Below are 24,803 nucleotides of genomic sequence, written 5' to 3'. Positions count from 1 at the left end.
CTTCTGCCCATTTTTTAATTGGATTGTTTGTCTTTTTGTTATTGAGGTGTTGGAGTGTTCTATAAATTCTAGAGATAAGTCCCTTGTCAGATATGTTCTTACCAAATATTTTTTCCCAATCTGTAGGTTCTCTTTTGACTCTTTTGGAGAAGTCTTTGGAAGCACATAAAAATTTAATTTTTAGACGAATCTTGGATATTGAATAAGATAAGATATAGCATTGCCTGATTTGGAGAAAGTGGCTAAATAGATGAATATTGTTTTCTTTCTTGGTGGTAGGTCTCAGTAGATCTGTTATGCTATGTTTTACCTCATCAAACTAGCTCAGGAAATATTGGTACTGGTACCTTTGCTAAAGCTGTAGATCATTTGCCAAATCTAATTATACCCCACCCCAACTAATAGTCAAAGTAACCCACTGTTGTTAACTCAATGTGATATGTCTCTCAAAATGTACTGAGGCAGAAAAAAGATAATGCTACAGCTTTAGATAATAGAGACCCAAAGGCAGAATTTAAACAGCCATTTGCATTTTGTATGAGGCCCAGAAATCTAAATTTTAAAGAATTCCTTACGTGGTTCTGATATAGCTTATCAGCACCAGTCTGTGTTTAAGATCTATTCACCTGTGGCATGTATTGATCAATCACTTATGATTTAACCAATCCTGACATTTTGTGAATATAAGAAAAGTCTGCTATAGGTATTTGGATAACAGAATCATTTGTATGTTTTTATAGACAACAAAGATAAACTCTTTTATGTGTACAATATTGCGTTACCAGTGATAACAAACATTAACCTACAGGTAAAGAGATAGGTGGACAGGCTGAATGATTAGGTATGTCTAGGCAAAAGGGAATATACCCATGACCATATATATGGTTAGCAGATGATATTTCTACATATGTATTTGTATGTGCTATAGGAAGGTCCATATATATAATAGAGTGAAAAGGAGGCAAAGTTATGATAACTTCTTAGCCACAGCCACGCGCCCTGTTGGAGCGAGCAGTTGGACCTGTGGGCTCAGGACTATGGTCGCAGGTGATGTCAAACTCAATTGGCATAACATGCTACACAAAAACATTGTTCTATATCCTGCTTTGGTGAGTAGCAACTGGGATCTTAAAAGCTCGCAGGCAGCCATCTAGATGCAACAATGGGTCTCTCCCTGTCCAGAGCAAAGAAGAATGAAGAAAACCAATGATGCATGGAAACAAGTAGTCCAGGGGTCTAGTGGACCATGCGAACTTCAGCCTATGTGACCATGAAACCAGAAGAACTAGATGGTGCCTGGCTACCACTGTCAACCACTCAGAAAGGGATCAGTGCAGGAGATCCTGGATAGAGTGGGAGAACAGTATGCAAAAATTCATGAAAAAGACCAGGTTTACTTGTCTGATAGAGCCTGGTAAGACCCCTGAGACTATGGCCCCTAATTACCCTTCAGGTCTGGAGTTGAACTCACTCCTGTGGCTTCTAGCCAAACAATAGACAGACATATAGGGTGAACATTTACATCAGGTAGATACACTACTTGGCGTGATCAATCATGGGTGAACAGAAGGGCACTGTATGCACAGGGAGAGAGCTCAGAGGGCAGGAGTGCATGGGAGGGAAGGACATAGGGAAGAGGTAACTAACTATTATAGGGAGGAAGTGGGAAGAGAGCTGTTACATTGTAGGGAATTGCATTCCATGTCATGAAACAAAATGTGTATGAACTTCTGTATAGAAGATGAATTTGCTCTGTAAACTTTCACCAAAGTCATAATACACATTTTTAAAAAATGGTTTGTGTGCTTTAATCTTTAGGTTGATTGCACTGCTAATACAAACACCTGTAATAAGTATGGAGTCAGTGGATATCCAACTCTGAAGATATTTAGAGATGGTGAAGAAGCAGGTGCTTATGATGGGCCTAGGACTGCTGGTAAGGATTCTGTATTGCATTCTGGAAGCAATTTATTTGTTAAGTACTTTATTCTTCCTAAGGAGCTCTAGTGGTATAGTGGTTAAGATACTTGGCTGCTAACCAAAAGGTTGGTGGTTTGAACCTACCAGCCACTCTGAGGTAGAAACATGAAGACAGTCAGATTCTGTAAAGATTTCTAGCCTTGCAAACCCAGTGGGAGTTGCTATAAGTTGTAATCAACTAGATGGCACTGGGTTTGGTTTGCCAGATTTTAAGATCCAAGAGAACAGAGACCTCGTTTGGCTTACTTACTACTCTATCCCTAACACCTAGATCCTCTGTGTGTAGTAAATACTTAATAACTCTGTTGAATGTCTAAATAAATATTTTGGCCCAACTGAGGCCATTTAGCCAACAGTCAATATTTGATATGTGTAAGCACAGAGGAGAAAAATCGTCTTTTTTTTTTTTTTTTTCAATCATTCAGATTTTTTATTAGCTTAATTTGGGATAGAGTTAGAGGTTAGAGTTGTTGATATATTTTTCTCTCAACTTGGATAAGTCTTAACTAAATTGTAGAGGGACCCTGGCAGACTGCTACCAGGCAAGGAATTATTAATTTGGGTTATAACATAAATTTGTTGTTGTTAGTTGCCATTTAGTTGATTCTAACTCATGGTGACCCTGTGTGTGCAGAGTAGAAATATTCCATAGGGTTTTCAAGGCTGTGACCTATCAACAAGGCCTGTCTTCTGAGTATCTCTGGGTATGTTCAAACTGCTAACCTTTTAGCCAATAGTCAAGTGCTTAACCATTTGTGCCACCCAGGGACTCCATGGATTTCTTAGACTGGAGAATTTCTCAGCATGTGATTAGGTCACATTTTTGTCTACTTATTCAAAGTTTTTAGTCAGAAGGGATATTTTGTTCATCTGTCTCTCTAAGAATATATTGTTTGCCTACCTGCTTAAACTGTTTTTTTCAGCATTCCTATTACCTCTTCCAGAGAATTTTAGATACTCAAAGTAACACTTGCCATTATAGCCCTGAGTTAAAGTTCTTTATAACTAATATTGTGATAGATTATTAACAATTACCTTAATAATTTCAACTGATCTATTGATAAAACTCTTCCTCTGTTGATGTTGAGGAAAACATCAAAAAGGAAAAAGAAAAACAAAATAATCCAGGAATAAATGGACAGAGATAAAGGAAAACACTGACTTATAAATGCAAAATAGTTTAGTTATGTTGGAAAGATAGTGTTCTGTCTCAGCCAGTTAGCAGATCATTAGAGCATATAGAATGTGTTAGAGGAAGTAGACTGTCATATGAAGAAGTAGCACTACTTCTGGCCTATGAGCATTTTGAGCCTGTGAATGGTTTCAGTGGACCCAGAAGAAGGTGGAATAATAGTTTGTCATCTAGGCTTAAGGGATAAAAAGGGTGTGTGTGTGTGTGCATGATTATTACTCTTTTTAAACTTTTAAAGTTATCTAGCTCATTACACCTCAACAGGGACGTGATTTTAGTTGTATCTTATACATGGCATGATTTGACCTATATATAGTTAAACTCTTATACCAGTTGCATGTTCTTTTTAAAAAATGTAAGGCTATAGGTGATTGTACTTTATGAGATAAAGGACTTGCTCGTTCATTTATTTTCAAAATAGATTTTATTAAACTTTTAATGTGCTGGGCACTATTCTAAGAGCTAGGTATAGCTCAGAAAGGAAAACAGACAAAAATCCCTACTCATTTGAAATTTACTTTGTATTGGACAAGAGAGATGATAATAATCATAGCATATATTATAGGGTGAAAAGAGTTGTAGAGAAAAATACAACAGGGAAAGGAAAGAGACATAGGAGTGTCAGAGGTTGAATAGGGTTCAGTTTACAATGGGATGGTTAAGGAAGCCCTCATTGAGAAGATGACATTTGAATTAAGGAGGTGAGGAAAGAGTATTCAATAATGCATGAAGACATTATTTAATTTGTACTCTTATAAACACCTTAATGCATGCACAATCTGTTTGGAATCCAGTTTAACAATTATAAATACATGTGTCCTTTGATCCAGTGAATCCACTTCTAGGAATTTACCCTACAGATATACTCTACCTAATGTGCAAAATGACTTTAGTGAAGGTTGGTTGTTGCAGAATCATTTGTGACAGCAAGAAATTAGAAACAAATGTCCATCACCCATGACTGGTTAAATTAATTGTGGTATAGTCATAAAATGAAACAGTATGTGGCTGTTAAAAAAGATTGAGATAGCTCTCTGTGTATTGATCTAAACTATCTCTAAGCTGTGTTGAATGACAACAAAATACAGAATAGTGTTTATGTATGTTGCCATTTGAGGATAAAAGAAGAAAAAATAATAGTAAATATGTAATTGCTTGCTTATAAGAAGCTCTGGTAGCACAGTACATAAGGCGTTTGACTGCTAACCAGAAGGTTGATGGTTCAAACCCACTAGCACTCAGTGGGAGGAAGATGAGGCAATGTACTTTGGTAAAGATTTATAGCCTTTGAAACCCAATGGGGGTCACTATGAGTCATAACTGACTGTGTGGCAGTGGATTTGGTTTGGTTTAGAATTGCTTGCTTATACAGAAAATGTTTAGAAGAACATACATAAAAACAAATTTTATTCTATAGGGAAGAAAGTGACCAGGGACAAGGATTTAAAAAGATTTTATATCCATTTTAATATTGAATCATGAATAATTGCCTTCTTTAAAAAAAATTGTAAATGAATTATATTGCTATAAACTTTCATCTTGCCTTCTAAGATGGAATTGTCAGCCACCTGAAGAAGCAGGCAGGGCCTGCTTCAGTTCCTCTCAGGACTGAGGAAGAATTTGAGAAGTTCATTAGTGATAAAGATGCCTCTGTAGTGGGTAAGTGACAAATATTTGTGCCACAAAATCAACTTGGTTTCACAATCCCACTATAATGGGAAAACAACAGTTAAAACAATGTAGGAAACTTTGGGGCAATTGAAAAGACTCCTCACAGAATTAGGTCAATATTAGTATGATATGGGGGAAATCAGTGTTTTAGTTGAGTGGCTTTGTGTTCTTATAGACATACAGGCTTAATTTCAATGAAGGGTCTCGAATAGGAATATCTTCAGCTTTTTCTATCATTTCTTAAATTCTGAGATTAAACTCATAATCAGTAAATAGTTAAGACTAAAATAGACCTTTAAAGTGTGAGGAGAAGATATAATAAATAATAAACCTGTGAGGATTCTAGAAATGGCAAATGTTCTGTTACTTACCATAAAATAGTAGATATATAAGTAAATTTAAACATTATTTAAATTTAACTAAAAGCCACCTCTTACCTAGATTCTACTGATTCTGTAAATTTTACATGGAGTTAGTGGTAAACAAAGGTGCTCTGGTGTCATGGTGCCTAAGGCATTTAACTGCTAACCGGAAGGTTGGCAGTTCAAACTCACCAGCCACTCCGTGGAAGGAAGATGGGGCAATCTACTTCCGTAAAGATTTACTGTCTCAGAAACCCAATGAGGGTCGCTATGAGTCGGAATCGACTCGATGACAGTGAGTTTGATTTGAATGATAAGCAGGCCATTATTAATTACCTGGTTTAGTCACTTTTCTAGACCTTAGGGTTCTAAAGATGAGTAAAACATGGAAAGAAAAAAAATATAGTAAAATGCTTTATAGTTTATAATGCATTTTGACTTATGTTATGTCTTATTTAATCCTTCTGGCCCCTGAAATAGTCTCTGAAACTCTAAGCAATTTGCCCAATTTTATATAATTGTGAGTAAGTAGACTAGGATGTGAATCCTGACAAATCTACTTCCTTGGATCCGTCAAAAATATTTCTTTAAGGGGTAGAGAAATAATTCTCATCCCAAATATTTTGTCAGAGATCCTAGGCGGTCATGTCAAAGTAGACCCAGTCTTTTACTTATCTTATTTTGCTTATCCATGCTTGAATGAAGGCTTTGAAAAAAATAAAAGTTGTGAATATGTATCAGAATTCACTGCTTCTTCCTTATGCTTGACATTTTCTATATAGGTTTTTTCGAGGATTTATTCAGTGACGCTCACTCTGAGTTCCTAAAAGCAGCCAGCAACTTGAGAGATAACTACCGATTTGCACATACCGATGTTGAGTCTCTGGTGAACAAGTATGATGATAATGGAGAGTAAGTGACAGAGCTGAATATCCTCTTAATTCTCTGGACTGAGTGCTATAGTTGTGTGAACTGGTGATTTTTATACTTAGTTTTTCTGAAAGGTTTATTGAGCATTTGCTAGGCATTAAAGTTTCACTGCTTTTACAGGACATTGAGTAGGAGGACATGGTGTATTTGCATACATGTAAAAATGTTTATGTGTAGTAAGTGTTGGAGGCGTTATGACAGAGATATGTACAGGGTGTGTTGAGAATACAAAGGGAGTTAGGAATTTTTTTTTTTCTTTTTTTCACCTAAATCAATACTTGTCTCTTCCTATCTAGCAGTGTTCCTTCTCCTCTCTCCCCTCCCATCCCTGGTAACCAACAAAGTTTCATTCCATATATAAATCTTTGCTTGACTTTTTACAGTAGTGAACTAATATAGTATTTGTCCTTTGATTGACTTATTTTACTCAGCATAATGGAATTTTTTTATTATTACTATTACTCTTTAGGGTAGAGAGTGGTGTCGGAAAAAGAGGTAACTCTTGAGGTGTGAATCTTTAAAGATGAGTTTTTTCAGGTAGGAGATGGCGATTGGGATAAAAATTATAGGTCAGCCACATTGTTGAAACTGTGGCACTAGATGAGATCACTCAGAGTGAGCATATAAAATAAAAAGGAAAATGTGCCAAGGATAGTATTGTTTATCATATTTAACAAAATATGTAGTGCTTACTCTGTGCCATTTGCTATTGTTAAACTCATTTAATCCTCTTAAAGTTTTAGCCATGTTAACATTCTTGCTTATCTGGAATGTTTGTATTATGTTCCCTTTTTGCTGTATAGTTTCTCTGTGTTCTATGGAAATGCCTGTGTTTAACTAACATAAAATTAATGGTTAATATTACAAGAGTGAAGGTGGGATAGATGGACTTGACTTAAGAGTGCTAAAGCCTGGCCAAAAACAAGTGATGAAATTTTATGTGGGAAGAGGGAATGAATAAGGGAAGAGCTAGAGGCAAGATACTGGTAGTTAGAATAGAGGTATTTTCTGCAAAAGCTGGTACTAGATATAAACTTGTAACTCACAACCAAAAACCTGAGTTTCAGCTGAACAAAAGGCTAGAAATTAAAGGAAGACTTTTTTCCTAAAGCAGTCTAGTGGATTGAGGAGAGCTTGGCTGAGGTGAGAGGCAAAGTAGTACCTGTAAAAAAGGAATTTATTGTATATATAGGATTTTGGGGTAAGATATGTCCTTAAAAAGAGGGGATTCTGTTGGTTATAGTTATTTTAAAAGTTTGGAAATTAATCATTTACTCTCCCTTTTGTGCTGATGAGAAAACTGAAGACTAGAAAGATTAAATTGAGGTCTGGCCCACAGTGTTTGAAATTAGTGATAAAACTAGAATTAGGGTCTCTTAATTTAGCAACCTAGGGTTTATTAACCCTCACACATAATTATTGCACTAATAATTAAAGTTATCACCTTAGTGTTAATGTTAATATTTCTGAGTCTGTGGTTCCCAGAAAAGATTCCTTACTTGTTTAGTAGTGATACCAAAAATAGCAGCTGAAGGACATAGTCTGAGCTTTTAAATAAAAGATGAGAGATGGTTAGTTCCTCTGATATCGCTTATTGAGACTTTTTATTATTTTTTTTAAAGGGGAATCACTTTGTTTCGTCCTTCCCATTTGATTAACAAGTTTGAGGACAAGACTGTGCCATATACAGAACAAAAAATGACTAGTAGCAAGATTAAAAAATTTATCCAGGAAAACATGTGAGTACCTCTTTATACCTTGTCTGGAATTTTTTGGACTTCACTTTAGTTTGTTTATCTCAGTTATTAAGCAGAGCCATGTTTTGGCTTAAATAGCTTTATTCAACGGATTGTAACACTAATTGTTTAAGTGTATAATGAAGCAGTAGAGTATGAGTACTAGAACTCCTATTGTAGTCTTATACAAAGTATCAATACTTACCCTAAATGTTGAAATCTTTCCTTTGTAAGTGCTATCAGTTACATTGTGATAATTCTTTAGTATAGGTATATAAATCTGCTAAATTTGATACTGGATTATTGTATTTCAGTTTTGGGATCTGCCCTCATATGACAGAAGATAATAAAGATTTGATACAGGGCAAGGACTTACTTGTGGCTTACTATGATGTGGACTATGAAAAGAATACTAAAGGCTCCAACTACTGGAGAAACAGGTAATTAGAAGTATGTTTTCTCTTTGTAAACAGTTCCTTCAAACCATCCTGTTACCGTGTGTGATGTGAGAGCAGATAAGTATGGGAACAGTTGGGTTCCAAAAAACTACATTTGAGTCCATAAGGACAAATGAACTGTTTTCAAAATCCATTGGGTATATCTTTGCCTTGTGACAAGCTTACGTTTAACCTCCCAGTAAAAGGTACGGTGTGATAGAAAATGCCCTTATAATCCTGGATAGAGTGGGAGAACAATGTGGAACAAAACTCAAAATCATAAAAAAAAAAAAAAGACCAGGTTTGCTGGTTTGATAGAGCCTGAGACCATGGTCTTCACGTTTGGAATTGAACTCACTCCTGTGGCTTCCAGCCAAATAATAGACGGGAATATGGGCTGAACATTTGTATCAGGTAGATAGACTCCTTGGTGCGATCAGTCATGGTAGAACAGAGGGGCAGTGTTTGCACAGGGATACAGCTACGGGTTGGGGGGTACATGGGAGGGAAGGATACAGGGAAGGGTCACTGCAGGGAGGAAGTGGGCAGAGAGTTGTTACATTGTGGGGAATTGCAATCAATGTCATGAGACAAAATGTGTATGAACTGCTGTATAGAAAATGAAATTATTCTTCCGACTTTCACCCAAATCACAATAAAAATTTAAATAAATAAATGCCCTTATAATACTGTGCCCACTTGCCCATTGAGACTCCCAGTATATTTTATCCTTATAAGTTTTCTTTTCAAGTCAGTTATGCATGCAATAAATAGATTTTACAATTATATCATATAGCAGGATTCATTGGGAATGGACCATTTGATTGGTTCACCAATTTGACAGTGAAGTTCATTAAGACATCTGATGTCAAAGCCCAAGAACACAAGTTTAGACTGATTTCAGAGTGCTGCATGGACTGTAGAACTTAGTCTTAACTTTCTGCCCTCTTGCTCCTTGGTTCTAAAAGTGCTTTATCACCCTGTTAACAGTATTATATAGCACAAATATCTTGTTTCCTACAGAGTGATGATGGTGGCAAAGAAATTTCTGGATGCTGGACATAAACTCAACTTTGCTGTAGCTAGCCGCAAAACCTTCAGCCATGAACTTTCTGATTTTGGCTTGGAAAACACTGCTGGAGAGATTCCTGTTGTTGCCATCAGAACTGCTAAAGGAGAGAAGTTTGTCATGCAGGAGGAGTTCTCGTGAGTTGCAAATTTTCTTGAGTTTGGGTTTCTGATTCTTGGAGAAAACTATTAAAACTTTTTATGTTACTGACAATATATAAAGAACACTGGAATGTGATGATAGGTCAAGACCTCTGACTGTCATAGTTCTAAATTAATTTTTATAACTGGTACTTCAAGGGCTGTGATCCTTAATGAATTCTGAAAACTAACAAAAGGATGTGAGCTTGTAATTCTTACATGATTATTTCTATCTCACCATTTGAAGTAGCAGATAGAGAAGACTGGACAACCTCTTTAGTGATTGATAAAATTTTAGACTACCTTAACCCCCTCCCAACCCAATGTGTAAGGATATTGCCCTAAGGTAAACACAAGGAATTGGAAAGATCTTAAGACTCCGGACATAGAAGTTTTACCTTTACCTTCTGAGACTTTTGGGGGTCAAGGCAGAACAGAAAATAAGACCTGGTTCTTCCTGTTTTTTTCTTTCTGTTTTACAAATGAATCTCCAGAAGAGCAATACTCTCATCCTTACCTGACCTTTTATCTTTTTTTGGTTTTATTTTTGTTGTTGTTGAAAATATACCCAGCAGACCATTAACCAATTCAACAATTTCTAGAATTCAGTAACATTCATTACATTCAAATTGTGCAACCATTTTCATCCTTTTTTCAAACTGTTCATCCATTAACATAAACTCATAGCCCCCTAAGTTTCCTATCTAATCTTTTGAGTTGCTATTGTCAGTTTTATCTCATGATCCCTGACCTTTTTAATCCACAAAGAATACACTAGAAATGGAAGGAGGTGGTTGGTTTCTTGTTCAGTCAGTAGTTCTGCATATTGTGACAGATAAAAGCCCATTTTTAGTATCCAGTTTCCTGCCAACCTTGAAATTGAAGCTAAACTATGTAGAAACTAAGATACTGATTTTAATCTGCTCCATGGTGAGAATAAATGAACAAATCTGACCCTGTCTTTCCATCTGTAGGCGTGATGGCAAGGCTCTTGAGAGATTCCTACAGGATTATTTTGACGGCAACCTGAAGAGATACCTGAAGTCTGAGCCTATCCCAGAGAGCAATGATGGGCCTGTGAAGGTGAGGTGCTTACACACCTGTGAGAAGCTGCCCCTTATTTCTTTATTCCAGAACAATGTTAGGTCTAAGTAAAGACCTTAGTGGCTTTTTTTTTTCTTCTTCAGCTCCCTGAGTCATAAGAAAACATTGGCAGACCTCATAATGTTCAATAGGAGGAGATGTATAAAACCTTCATAGAATTTTCTGGTGTTATTTATATTAGGACTAAATTACCCTTCGGAATAGAACATACTAACCCCTAAAATAGGGATTGAAAGATTATTATGAGATTATTTTAAGGAAGAGTTGGGTACTACTTAGATTTCCTAAACATAGTTTAACAAGTGACAGACAAGAAAGTTTACTGGTTTCTGGAGGATGTCAGCATCTTTAATATGGTCTTTAAATGTGACTGGCATTTCCATGACTTCTTTTCAGCTGTAGCACGTCAGATTTGAGAGTGATTGTTGTTAGGTGCCATCGAGTTGTCTCTTATCTCATAGCGACCCTATGTATAGCAAAACGAAACACTGCCCTGTCCTTTGCCAGCCTCACAATCATTGCTAAACCTGAACCCATTGCAGCCACTGTGTCAATCCATCTCATTGAGGGCCTTCCCTTTTTTTTGTTGACCCTCCACTTTACCAAACATAATATCTTTCTGCAAGGAATGGTCCCTTCTGACAGCATGACCAAAGTAGATAAGACAAAGTCTGGCCATTCTCACTTCAAGGAGCATTTTGGCTGCACTTCTTCCAGGACGATTTGTTAGTTCTTTTGGCAGTCCATAGTACTTTCAGTATTTGTCACCAACACCACAACTCAGAAACATCAACTCTTCGGTCTTGGTCTTCCCTATTCTTTGGTCTTCATTATACATTATGCAGCTGTCACATGCATATCAGGCGATTGAAAATGCCATGGCTTGGGTGCACTTTAGTCTTCAAAGGGACACCTTTGCTCTTAGGTCCAGAGATAAGTATAGCTCATGAATTTATCCTTGAAGATGCCTTTTCAACTCGTGAATATTCTGTGTTTTCTAGGTAGTGGTAGCAGAGAATTTTGATGAGATAGTAAACAATGAAAATAAAGATGTGCTGATTGAATTTTATGCCCCTTGGTGTGGTCATTGTAAAAATCTGGAGCCTAAGTATAAAGAACTGGGAGAAAAGGTGAGTGTGAACCCTTATTCTGAAGATAAAATTAGAGACAGAAGTCATTCTGGATTATGACTATGTCTTAGGCTTAGTCTTTATCCAGTGATTTCTGGATTTTGGTAATAGCTTTTATGAATGCATTAATTTCTTCATCTTAAAACATTCAGTTTAGCCCTTGTAATTTCTTACTCAGCCCAGGTAAATTTGAAGGTGGCAGTATACAGAGTCTTAATTTTAGGAGCCAAGAGATGTTTTATGTCCTGATTTGATTACTGCATTTTTACACAAATAATGTGCACATTATGAAGTTTGCAAGCAACCCCCTTACTCAGTAGTTTCCTATGCATGTTACTTATATGTTATAGGCGGAAAAATAGGTAAGTGTCCCTTAATCACTGAAAACTTGATATATTTAAAGATACATCCATTAACTTAACAGCTCAGCAAAGACCCAAATATTGTGATAGCCAAGATGGATGCCACAGCCAATGATGTGCCTTCTCCATATGAAGTCAGAGGGTAAGCAGATTAAAAACAAACAAAACTAACAAAAACTAAAGTCTCTAGGCATTTTATAGGGGGGAAAAATAAGCTTATAAACTATCAGGAAACCATTTCTTTAGTGGACATGGTTTTTTGGAGTTCCTTGTATTGCAGTTAAGGACTGATGCTTTCTGCAATGTAGGCCCACATGACTGCCACAAATTTTATAAATTCTCATATTCTTGAGTTTTCATAGAATATAACTTAGCCATTGATGGAGATAGTAGCTGGTTAGATTAGAAACCGTGAACAGAAGTTCTTCCCACAAGCAGTTATTGGGAAAGTATATGTGACAATTACTTACAACCTGAAATAAATGAACTTTTTTTTCTTTCTCCAGTTTTCCTACCATCTACTTCTCTCCAGCCAACAAGAAGCTAAATCCAAAGAAATACGAAGTAAGTGCATTATTCCATCTCCCCATAAACACACACACAAACACTTGTATATATCTAGTTCTTCAACTGAGTTTATTTAACTGGAACCTGTTGAAACTCTCATGGTCAATATATGTGGCTATTAATGAGCTTTTATAAACTCCAAAGTCTTCCTATTGGGGGAAAAATCTAGGGTTCTATAAAAAAGTTAAATTTTCAGAGTAATCTTTCTATTTTCAGGGTGGCCGTGAATTAAACGATTTTATTAGCTACCTACAGCGAGAGGCTACAAACCCCCCTATAATTCAAGAAGAAAAACCCAAGAAGAAGAAGAAGGCACAGGAGGACCTCTAAAGCAGCAGCCAAAAATACCACTTTGTAAAAGGACTCTTCCACCAGAGATGGGAAAACTGTTGGGGAGGACTGGGACCCACATGGGATTATTCTGAGAGGACAGCAATGGCTATAACCTGAATCCTGTTAAATTTTCTCTAAACTTTTTCTTAGCTGCACTGTTTATGGAAACATCAGGACCAGTTTATGTTTGTGATTTGGGAAAAAATTATTTGTGTTTGGGGAAATGTTGTGGGGAAGGGAGGGATTGAGTTGGGGGTTATTTTCTAATTTTTTTTTTTGTACATTTGGAACAATAACAATAAATGAGCCCCCTTTAAACTGTCTTTTTCCATGGGATAGAGAACTAGAGTTTCTCTAGATCAACACTGTCCAATAGATTTCCTACATACAATGATGGAGATGTTCTGTAATCTGCACTGTCCAATATATGCAGCTGTTGAACATTTGAAATGTGGCTAGGAACTACATTTAGAATTTTTATAAATTTACATTTAAATAGCCACATGCAAGGCTAGTGGCTACCATATTGAACAGTGTAGCTCTAGACCAAATAACTGGGTTCAAAGCTATCACCTGTGAATCCAAATTTCTCATCTCTTTCTGTCCATACTTATTACCTAAGCCCCTAACTTAATGATTTGAATGTGTTAGGGACCTTTCCGGTTGGTTATTTCTAGCTCTGCCCATGCCCCAAGGATAGGTTGCTATTTATCCTTGCCATGCAGCTGAGCTTACTATATTTTTATACCTCCCGAGGGTTGTTGTCTGCCTAGAAAGGCCCTGCGTGGGTGTCGCATCAAGTTGAGTTTCCATCCAAACTCTTTCAGGAATTGCTGACATTACTAGATGCAGTTCTCTTCTCCCAAAGCCTAGGTATGGCCCATTAATTTCTCTAGCGGAACTGGGAAAGATAGTAACAACCACTTTCTTCTGCAGCAATGAGAAATGGAAAGGATAGGACTGGAGTGATCACCTTTGTTCAAATTAATTAAACTATTTCCTTCTTCCTTTTTGTGGGTAAAGCCAAATCATATTATCATTTTAGCCACCAGAGCTCCTGAGATAATTCCAGATAGGAGTCCTAATTTTAGGTGGTCCTTTAAATACCTATGTTTAGAAAATGAAAACTTTATTACTACTGTAATCTTTAGTTGTCAATTATAAAATGGATTTGGTAGAGCCTTTATAGCAAAGAGTCTATCAGGATCATTCATAGTGCTTTGATTCTAACTCATAAGACCTCGACTGGAGTCAGGGCTTTTAGAGAGCCCCCCAAATGGTTCAGTTGTACAGCTAGGCACAAGAACCACTGCCTTGGAGGATTTAACAACAGCATATAAACTTGTACAAAGGACATAAAAGCAGTTTCAATTTTTCAATCATGTTTGTGAAAAAAATTAAAGTACATGGGGGTAACATCGTCTGATAAGGCAGTGTCCATTACATCCAAGTGTGTTACAAGTTCCTTTAGCTTGTTACCAATAACTCTTACTGTTTCCTCAGGGAGACTACCAGGCTAAGATCACTTAGTTTGTCTAAAATCCTCATGGTATTTTGTTCTGGAAATGGTGTAATTTCTCAGGATGTGAGAGTGATCTGACTGAACTAAAAATTAAGATGCCAAACATCTGCTACTTCTGGGCACAGCTTTGGAGTCTTGGCACTGTGCCCAACCCTAAAAATTAAAATACAGCAACAATGAAAATCAAACCCCAAAACGTAGAACAGCTCTCCTACTTGCCACCATGGACTCAAGTGGTCAACAATAAGAAGAGCAGACAGTTGCACTCTACTTAGTTCATAGCTGTGTTCCTTCATATCTCACTGGGCAGAGGATCAAGAGCCTTTTGACAGCTTTAGCTACCTCTATTCTTTTCCTCAAACTCCAGGATGAGACCTTTAATGTGGGATAATTTCTGATGCAGGTACTCACAGCGACGTTTTTCTTCCCTGTAACCTGGGTACCGCTGCAGAGAGAAAGAGCATCCATGTCAAAAAATAAAAATCCTCATTTCTACCTTCTTGCTACTGCCCCCAGACCTTGTCTTACCTTCCTGAACTTTTTATATTCCTTGACTATCTTCTCTTCTAGCACCTGAAACAAAGAAAATGCTAGCACTGAGTTTAATATTGAAAAATAAGCTCCAGTTCACTTACAGAGGGGAAGTAACTTGCTTTCTCATTTTCTACTATATGATGCATACTTAATTTTTCTCTCAAGATTAGCTTGGTTGTCACCTTCCTTACTGGACAAGCAGGGTTATTAGAAGTTAGCAGGGAGTTAATGGCCAATAGAGAGGGCAGTGGTGATTCAGTGGTAGAAGTCTTGCTTTTCGTGGAGAAGACGTAGGTTCATTTCCTGGCCAGTGCTTTTCAAGTGCACCCATACTACCCGTCTGTCACTGGAGGCTTGTAAGTTGCTGTGATTCTGTATAGGTTTCAGCAGCTTTCAGACTAAGAGTAAGAAGAAAAGTCTGGCAATCTACTTCTGAAATTCAGCTGGTGAAAACCTTATAGATCATAATGTTCACTCCCATTGTGCAAGGGGTCACTGTGAGTGAGAGTGCTGATGTGATGGCAGCTAAAAACAGCAATGGCCAATAGAGCAGAAGAGCCAGCCTGGTCCAGTCCTTACCTTGTGTTCAGGAGTTCCTCGTTGAACTCTCTTGATCTCTGCTCCCAACTCTATGAATCTTTGGCTTGCAGCTCCAACACGGGCATGTAGGATACGATACTCAGCATAATCTGTCTCAAAGTCTTGCTCATAGGCGTGTTGCTGCTCTGCACTCTGGATGGCCCTGTATTGCCTGCCAGGGGCAGAGAGTTCCCTTCAATTTCATACTCCCCAAAAGTTCCCAACTCCCAGGAAGTTTTGTCTTCATGTAACCAGACCAAGCACACTGCTGTGGAGTTGGATCTGACTCATAACGACCCCTCCTTGGGTTTCCAAGGCAGTATCACTACAGAAGTAGATTGCCCAACCTTCCTTCCGAGGAGTGACTGGTAGGTTTGAATAGCCAGTCTTCTGGTTAGCAGTCTAATGCCTTAGGTACTATGCCACCAGAGCTCCTCGTCTTAATGTAAGGGGAGGAGGAATAGGACATATGTTCAAGGCTTGATGAAATTAGAATGGAAATGGCAGGGGACTCACAGGACGTAGTCTGGTATCTCTTCAGGGCTTGGGGATTCAGAGTCTACAAAGGAACCAAGAAGACACAAAGGTGATTTTAGGTTTTTTTCCTGCTATGTCATTTTTACCCTCCTTTCATTAACTCTCACCTGCTTGAACTGAAGGACTGTCCTCCAGCCTGGGACCCATGTCTTCATCTTCTTGTTCCCAGTCTTCCTCTTGTAGGTCCTGACTGGGCAGCTCTTGTAGGGGACTTGGAGCTAGAGGCAGAGCTCTGAGCCTCTTTTCTTTTAGTTCCGTACTGGCTGCAGATGCTGGACGTTTCTGTTGGGGAAAATAACTGTGTCACACAGACAGTAATCCAGTATCTATTCTGCCCTTCAAGTCCCACTTGAAAATACCTTCCATATAATGAGCTCTGTGAACTTCAAAATGAGGGCTTCCTAATTTTTTAATCGCAACTTGATAAAAGTTCTTTGAAAAGCCCTTGCCATCACAACTTACCTTGTCCAGATATTTCTGGCTGGCAGAGGAAGAGAGTTTCTGATCAGGCTTGCTGTTTGGAAGATGAGTCTGGTTCCTAGAGTTTGCAGAAAATAAGATGACCAGGGAAGGGGGTGGGGCTAGATCTCTTATTACAGCATTTTAGGGTGGAGATTAAAAAGGAAGACAATGCCAGGGCCTCTCTGTTTATCCCACCCTGCCCCAAGTACCTCACTTCCCACTGTGCCATGTGTTCCCTGGAGGATCCTGGGAGTGACTGTCCTTGGTTGGTTGCCAGCAGATCTGGCACCTGGCAGGGAAAGTGGTAGGGGCACTTGGTTTCCTGGGCATCAGGCTTTGCCCCACCTTATCCCCAACTCCTTGCAGTTTCTGGCCTTACTTCCTCTAGTGCCACCTGTGGCTGTGATATTGTATCTCCTTCAGAATCATTTCCAGTATTCTGCCAACTCTCTGGATCTCTGGCTTCACTCAGGATGTGTCCCTGAACTAAAGATGGAGCTGGGATAGAATCCATGGCTGCCCATATGGTGAGGCGTTCCCTGAGTGGGCCCAGGCAGTGGAGGCGGTTAGGACCAGATCTGGAAAGGGGTGGTGAAAAAAACAGGAGGGTGAAGAACTTTCAAACTTCTCTACTCACTCAACCCAACCAAGAACATTTTTTGCTACCTGCTCCCAACTTACCTGCCCAACCTTTGGCACACAAGATCCAAGCTGCCACCAGGACCTTCCTGACCACACTGGGACACTATGAAGGAGAAAAGGCAGGACCAGCCAGGGCCTGGGAGCCTCAGATACTGGGGGTAGAAGGAGACAGTAAGCCCCATGAAGCCAGTCCCTTCCCCCTCCTGCCAATGCCACTCCTCCCTGAGCCAGCCTGGAACAGAAGGTGGGTCCCTGGGGGCTCATTAGCACAACAGGTGCAGCTGAGCCCGAGTTCCCCAAGAGGCCAAGACAGCATAGTCTCCTTAACCACAGCCTCCTGGGACTGCAACCCCAGAAGCCCCCCTTGCCGCACTCAGGGCTCAGTTCCCGGAACTTCCTCAGACCATGACTGCTCACACCCGCTGGCCCTGACTGCTGCTGCCCTGTATGTGGCTCCCCCACCTCCCTCAAACACCCCGGGCCCGCACTTACCCCGCGGTTGCCTTGGAAGGCGATCGCTGGCCGTACCTGGGGGAAGAGCACCAACACGAGTTGAGCTAAGGTGAAGGGTCGTTCTCAGGATTAGACGTTGGGGACCCGGGAGCACCTACCTTGTAGGATTCCCGTGGAGAGGTGGAAAGGCGGGAGTCTGCGGATGCCGCTTCCCCTCCCCAGGTTTCTTAGGGTCGCCAGCTAGCGCCAGAGACCCCTAGGAGAAGGGGCTGGGGAAAAGGGGGCAGGGGCCGGCCGCACCTGTTGCCGCTGACACTCTTGCAACGCCTGTAGTGCCGCGTCGTTAAGCCTGAGCAGCAGGAGGCTGGTCCGGGCAGCCGGGGAGAAGCAGAGCCGGAGCTTCCCACTCAGAGGTTCCTGGGGTCCTTCCATGGCGATAAGGTCCAGCGCAAGGCGAACCGGGGCCACAGGCGAGGGCCACCACTGCCACCTCGGCTGTACTGGGTTTCACTGGCACGCCCTGCAGCCCAGGTCTGCCCCGCCCTCTTTCAGGACCCCGCCCCCGCCCCCAGTTAGCACCACCTGGGAGGTTTCCCAGACTCGTGGGCGGTGCTTCGCACCCCGGAGCCTTCACCGCCGACTCCAGCCGTTTCTTCTTAAATTGATGTGGACGGCTTTGGACTTTCGAATGGGGCTATCCCAGTTTGGGAGAAAGTCTGGCCAGCTTCGGACCCCTCACCCAGAATCGCCAGTTGTTTCTGTTTCCCCAGTCAATCTAAACTCTTAGTTGCCGAGATCTCTAAGTAATGCTGCACTTGCAACCCCTTCAGGGTTTCAGCCGCAGAGGGGCAGGGACGCACTCAGTCGATCGCGCCTCTGAAGCCACCAGCCCCCAGAGACCAGAGAATGGTGGGACCCTAAACAGGGCCCGCGCACTCCCGGGGGATTCCTGGCGCCAACACCCGGCGCAGTGTGGCTTTTGCTTTTTCGCCCGTGGTACTGCGGAAGACCTGGAGCAAGTTTCTTACCAAGGCTGAAGAAGTTGTCAAGCCCTGTGGGTGTGGTGGTAGCGTTGAAGCGTGGCTGTCACGGGCTGGCGCACCCCCCGCTGGTGGGCGGGGACGGGGGCAAGGACGATGGCAGGAGAATTGCGGTGCTGAGGGAAGGGACCAATGTCTAAACTCTCACGTCAGGCCTAAACAGATGTGTGTTGGCGAGAAAAGGAGCTGGCCCACTCCCTCAGGAGGGCCAAGAGGTGCATGAAGTTGGCAGGTATTTCAGAGGTCCAGAGCCTAGCGCAATGATACCCCAGGACCAAGTTGAGGCTGGCTCTAAGTGCCTCCAACTATTTGTATATGTTTCCCAAGAGCCCTGATGATGTTCTATTCCTAACCAGGATCCCTCTTCAGAATCCCTGGTCCTGCTTAATCCCAGGTGGCCTTAATCCTCTCCATTCCCAAACCTACACATTAGTCAGAACTCATCACACTGTACACTTAAAAATGTGTATTTTTTATTGTGTGTAGATTGTACTTCAGTAAAGTTAATTTTTAAAGTTAGTGCACTAGTGCTTACTTCAGCAGCAATAAAACCGGAACGATACAGAGTTTAACATGGCCCCTGCACAAGGATGACATGCAAATCAGTGAAGCCTACCATATTTTTCTGATATTTGCCCACATCCAAGGGCAAAAAAAAATCAGTGCAATAAACCTCCAATTCCAACAACAAAAACATATACTTGTGCATCTCCTCAGTGTTCTCTGCTTCTCCAGGTAACAATTTGTTAATCTGATAAACAGATATGGTAATGGGTATAGCTGGTCTCCAATCTCCTTTTCTCAGATGACATTTGTGGCCTTTTGTAAGATTTTTCTGGGTTTTAACTCAAAGGGGAGACTCTAATAGTAAAAAATTCGGGAGAGGCTAGTGGAACAGCCTGTAAGAACAGGAGATGGAAAAATAGGGAGGGCCTGGACCTAACATTTGTTGTGTGTCCATCGTGTGTCAGGAGCTTTGCATGTTATATCATTTAATCCCTACAATAACTTCTGTGAATAGGTATTTTATCCACATTTTCAGTCAGTCAACAAATATCTACACTTACTCTGTACCAGGCACTATACTATCAAAAAAAAAAAAAAAAAAAAACAAACCCAAACTCACTGCCATTGATATGATTCTAACTCACAGCAACCCCTCCTTGGGTTTCCGAGGCAGTACCTCTACAGAAGTAGATTGCCCAGTCATCCTTCTGAGGCATGGCTGGTGGGTTTGAACCACTAGCCGTCTGGTTAGCAGTCAAATGCCTGAGGGACTACGCCAGCAGAGCTCCTGCAGGCACTGTACTAGATTCTCAGAATTTATCAAAGAGATTCTTTGGGGGTAGCCTACATTGTAGGGAGGAAGGAGACAGATTATAAATAACATAAGAAATAGTAGTGCTACAGAAAAAAAGAAAAATAGAACAGTGTAAGAGGGTTTAGGAGTGGGGGGGCGGGGAAAGGGTTGACTGTATTATTAAGATGGTCAGAGAAGGCCCTTAAAAGATGAAGGTTAAGCAACACCTGAAAAAGTGAGTGTACTGGCCAGTTGCACTGCTGGAGATGTTTTCTAGGCAGAAGCAAAAGCCAGTGCAAACTCTCAGACTTGGAAGTGTGCCTGGTGTATCTGAGGAAAGGCAGCTTAAACAAGAAATCAAATACAGTGGTTTCCATGACAGGCTGCTCAGCAATTGTGGTAGTTAAGGTTGTGTGTCAACATGACTGGCTGTGGTTTTGAAAGGCTTGGCAGCTGGATGTAGTTATTTCCCATATGAGATTATAATCACCTCCATAGTGGAGTCTGCTGTGAGCAGCTAAGTGGTTGCAGAGGTGTTACCCTGAAGGTGTGACCTGCTTCCAGTATATAAGGAGAAGCTTTGGGAAAGGTCTCCAGCATTTTGGACATGTTTGGATTCTATATTTGGCTGAGTTTTCATCTCTAGTTCCTGGATTTAAACCAGTAGCCTGCTGTGTTTCCTGCTGATCTTGGGATTGTGCCGTTTTACCTGCTGACCTTGGGTTCGTCAGACTCAGCAACCAGCAGCTGCTTGAGTTAGATGCCTCCAGCTCCAGTGAGCCTGGAACAAGAGGCAGAGCTGAAGCCCAAGGTTCCTAAACTGTAAAAAAAGAAATTCCTGTTTGTTAAAGTCACCCATTTGTTGCTGTTACAGCAGCCCTGGAGAACTAAGAGAGCAGTAAAACAAACGTTAGAGTTGATGTAGCCCAACAGGATCATCAAAGACAAAGCAAGATTCATTTTGCTACTCACTTTGCTTTAACCTAAGACTGTTTCCTTTGAAGTTCATAGACCAGAACTCCCAGGAGCAGGAGGGGCTATGTGCTTTTCTGTTCAAATCAGTGGGAGGGAACACTGTCTTTCCCAGAGCAATGGAACAAAGATCTTTCCCTGTGCTCTGATCAGGCCATTTTAGGTCATACAGTCACTCACACCTGAACCAATAACTATGATTAGGTGAATACCACATAGTAATTGCTTGACTTAGGCCTGGGTTTTAAAACCCATCAATACTAAGACAAGTACATTTAATGTGCCTGTGGTAGTTCAGTTTGTGTGTCAACTTGGCTGGGCCTGGTTGAGTAGCTGGGCAGCTGTAGTATTCCCCATGATGAGACTGGTAATCAACTCCATGGTGGAATCTACTGTGAGCAGCTGAGGAGCTGCCTTAGGGAATGTGGTCGCTTCCTGTATAAAAGAAGCCTTGGGGAATGGTCTCTAGCTTATGGCCAGCTTGAACCCTGCATATAGCCGTGTTGTTGTTCAGCAGCCTGCCATGCTCTGCCGACCTTGGGGCTTTTAACGGACTTGAATTAACGGCCTGCCATGTGGTTTGGTAACATCGGGATTGTGCCATTTTATTTGTCGACCTTGGGCTTGTTAGCCTCAGCAGCCAGTAGCTGCTTGAGTAAAGAGACGCCTCTAGCTTCAGTGGGGCAGGAGCAAGAGGCAGAGCTGAAATCCAAGGTGGAGGGGCTTTCACCCAGCCCCTAGAGCCTGGCACTTGGAACTCGGACTTCTAGCCTCTCAAACTGTAAGAGAATAAACTCCTGTTTGTTCAAGCATCCCATTTGTGGCATATACTTGTCAGGGCGGCACTAGGTAACCAGAACAGTGCCTAATAAGCACTGACTTCATGTTATGCTCGTAATCATATTAGCAGTAGTACCTTAGATCACGTCACTGCCCTACCTACATCTCAGAGATTCACATGGCTCTACTCACTAGGCATTAGTGACTTGCCTATTATATATCCATTAACCTGGTGGCTCCTGATGGGATGGCCTGAGGGAACAGGATCTTAGGGCTTTCACACATCCCTCTCCTGGAATATTCTCTTTACCCTTCTCCCTTTGACCTAATTCCTTATTCTTTTGTCTCAGCTCAAATGTCAGGTGCTTCAAAATTAGGGATGAAATGTATATTCCTTTCACAGAACCAGCAGTGCCATTCAGTTACCTCATACCAGGATTGGTAGTAGAGATGTTCATAGATTATCTTCATTCTGATTATATTCCTGTTTTGATGGTTAGGTGCCTATGCTGTACTTCTGTTTTATTATTATTATTATTTTAATATCACACTTGCATAGAATTTGTTCTTCAAAGAAATTATTACAATCAATCTGAATACACACACACACACACATACACACATTCTTACCACAAGGTTAGACACTTGATCTATCAAAGCCCTGTCCTGGGGTTTTAAAAATTGAAACTAAGAGACTCAGACCCTCTCTCTTGGATAAGCAGTGAGATGTGAGGACACATATATCACAGATATACATATGTGTATTTCATATACTATATAATACTTGGGAGCTCTGATAGCGTAGTGCCTAAGGCACTTGACTGCTAACCAGAAGGCTGGCGGTTCGAACCCACCAGTCATTCCTCAGAAGGAAGGTTGGGCAATCTACTTCCATAGTGATACTGCCTTGGAAACCCAAGTAAGGGTTGCTATGAGTCGGGTGCAACCCGACGGCACATAACAACAACAACATATAATACTTACCATGCATGCACGTATATATAGAAAGTACCATGTATGTACAAGTAAATGCTGTTTCCCCGACCCTCTATGTTCCATGAGCACAGAGATATATATGCTCTGTTCATCATGGATACCTAATGCCTAACATAATAGTTGACACATATTTGATGTGCAGTTACAATATGTTAAAAGAATAAGCAAATCTCAACAGCAACTCCTGGAAAGATTAGACTGGAGGTGTGGGGACCAGGTTATGACAGGATTGGAAATAAACTCTTGGGCCCAGTGGTGGGGTGGTTTATTAAGAGATAGGTTACTCGGCTATTCCAGTCTCTCTCCCGTCTGAACTGCTGGAACTGATAAGGAGGCAGCATGTGCCAAAGAGAACTTGCTTCTTTATCCCACACCATTTTACTCATCTCTCTGGTTAGTTAAGTTTTCCCCATGGGGCTGATTCAGTGGTCTCTCCACATGCAGGGAGACTTGGACTACATCTACTGGGAATCTGGAGTTGGGAAGCCAGATAGCACAAATTCTTCTCAGGTTTACAGGTGATATTTCCATTCTTCAAGCCCAGTTTCCTCTTCATCTTGCTTTATATCCAGGATTCCTAATCCCTCTGCTTCACCTCCTTCTCTGCTTCAGGGCCTTGGATCGTTCATTCTCTCATTTATGAAACTATGCTGAGTTTAAGTGGTATTTTCTCTACTCTCCTCAGTATGGAGTACATGCCTCTCCTTGACTACTCTTCCTTCCACTCCAGTCCATGCTACCCTGAGTCCAATTGCCTGTTAAACTTTAAGCCCCCTGCCTTTAAGGCTTGTGTCCTACGGTTTTCCAGGATTTCCCTTAATTCCTCCAGCTCAACCTCCCACAGTTCAGAGATGTCAGACAGTTCAGTCTTTCCTTTTTCCTTCTCATGTCCCTTTTAGGTTGCTGAGAATTAGGAGCAGGATGGGTATGGATGTGGTGAAGCCACTATTTCAAACAGAGTAGGGGAAAGAGAAGAACCTCCATGTTTTCATCTTACCCTCATCCAACTCGCAAACCACAGTGAGAAGGAGAGACCCAGAGAGAACTGTTCTTCTAATTGAATCTCCTTCAGAGATGGGTAAAGGAGTAAGTTAGGGTGGGAAGGAAGGTGCATTAGTTATCTCTTGCTGCATAGTAATAAACGGCATGACTTAAAACAACAAATATTTCACAGTAGACTTCTAGTTCAGGGTTGCAGCCATCTATAGATATGACTGGGGCTAATAGATCCATTTCCAAGCTCATTCATATAGCTATCAGTAAGAGGCCTCAGTTCCTTACCATGTGGGCCTCTCCCCATGATATGGTAGCTGGCTTTCCCCAGAGCCAGTAATCTTAGAGTGCAAAGCAGAAGCGACAATGTCTTTTATGACTTAGTATGGGAAGTGACATATCATCACTTCTGCCATATTCTATTGATTATATAGACCATTACTAATTCAGTGTGGGAGAAGAATATACAAGTGTGTGAAAACTGGGGGAGGGGGAGGATTACTGTGGCCTTTTTGTTTGTTTTTAATTGTGATTTGGGTGAAAGTTTACAGAGCAAATTCATTTTCCATACAACAATTTATACATACTTTGTTTCAAGACATTGAGTGCAATCTACTGGGGCCTTCTTGAGGCCAGCTACCACAGAAAGGTAGGGAAATTTAAAGATAAAAGAGGAAGTTTTAGGACCTGAAAAGGGGGGGTGGAGGAGGGCATTACATTAACTAAATGCCTATTATGAGCCAAGTCCTTTATAGCAGTTATCTATTTTAATGATATTCCCATTTTCCATATAAAGGAATTGAAGGATTGTCTTAGTTATATTTCTGCTATAACAGAAACATCACAAATGGGTTAACAAATGGAAATTTATTTTCTCAAAGTTTATGTGATAGTTGAAGATGTGTCAACTTGGCTGGACTCCAGTTGTGAGTGGTGGTTCCCATGATGGATCACATGACTGAGTTCTAAGCGGCCGGTCT

General features: G+C 40.8%; 2 protein-coding genes and 1 pseudogene across 2 annotated transcripts in view; 2 read left to right on the top strand and 1 right to left on the bottom strand.

Annotated features, from left to right (window-relative positions):
• The window catches only part of PDIA3 (protein disulfide isomerase family A member 3), a 25,682-nt gene extending 12,672 nt beyond the window's left edge, over positions 1–13,010 (top strand). The window contains exons 3-13 of the mRNA XM_007935252.2: positions 1,819–1,936; positions 4,724–4,831; positions 5,988–6,117; positions 7,758–7,874; positions 8,186–8,311; positions 9,332–9,514; positions 10,492–10,600; positions 11,623–11,751; positions 12,176–12,255; positions 12,620–12,677; positions 12,897–13,010. Coding sequence (XP_007933443.1) covers positions 1,819–1,936; positions 4,724–4,831; positions 5,988–6,117; positions 7,758–7,874; positions 8,186–8,311; positions 9,332–9,514; positions 10,492–10,600; positions 11,623–11,751; positions 12,176–12,255; positions 12,620–12,677; positions 12,897–13,010 — 1,272 coding nt within the window. The remainder of the gene's footprint in view (positions 1–1,818; positions 1,937–4,723; positions 4,832–5,987; positions 6,118–7,757; positions 7,875–8,185; positions 8,312–9,331; positions 9,515–10,491; positions 10,601–11,622; positions 11,752–12,175; positions 12,256–12,619; positions 12,678–12,896) is intronic.
• Positions 13,011–14,869: 1,859 nt separating this feature from the next.
• Positions 14,870–18,174, bottom strand: ELL3 (elongation factor for RNA polymerase II 3). The gene is made up of 11 exons (XM_007935251.1): positions 18,043–18,174; positions 17,782–17,817; positions 17,329–17,441; positions 17,027–17,225; positions 16,857–16,936; positions 16,648–16,723; positions 16,293–16,467; positions 16,165–16,207; positions 15,649–15,820; positions 15,064–15,108; positions 14,870–14,980 (listed from the first exon to the last, which is right to left on the bottom strand). The coding sequence occupies exons 1-11, from the start codon at positions 18,172–18,174 to the stop codon at positions 14,870–14,872; spliced, it is 1,182 nt and encodes a 393-aa protein (XP_007933442.1).
• A 1,136-nt stretch (positions 18,175–19,310) lies between these two features.
• Positions 19,311–19,407, top strand: LOC122152282 (annotated as a pseudogene).
• The last annotated feature ends 5,396 nt before the right edge of the window (positions 19,408–24,803 follow it).

This window comes from Orycteropus afer, unplaced genomic scaffold (assembly GCF_000298275.1).
Source record: "Orycteropus afer afer isolate SDZICR_OR568_19922 unplaced genomic scaffold, OryAfe1.0 scaffold00026, whole genome shotgun sequence".
Taxonomy (NCBI): domain Eukaryota; kingdom Metazoa; phylum Chordata; class Mammalia; order Tubulidentata; family Orycteropodidae; genus Orycteropus; species Orycteropus afer.
Note: the sequence above shows the minus strand (reverse complement) of the source record. Positions and strands in the feature narration are given on the sequence as shown.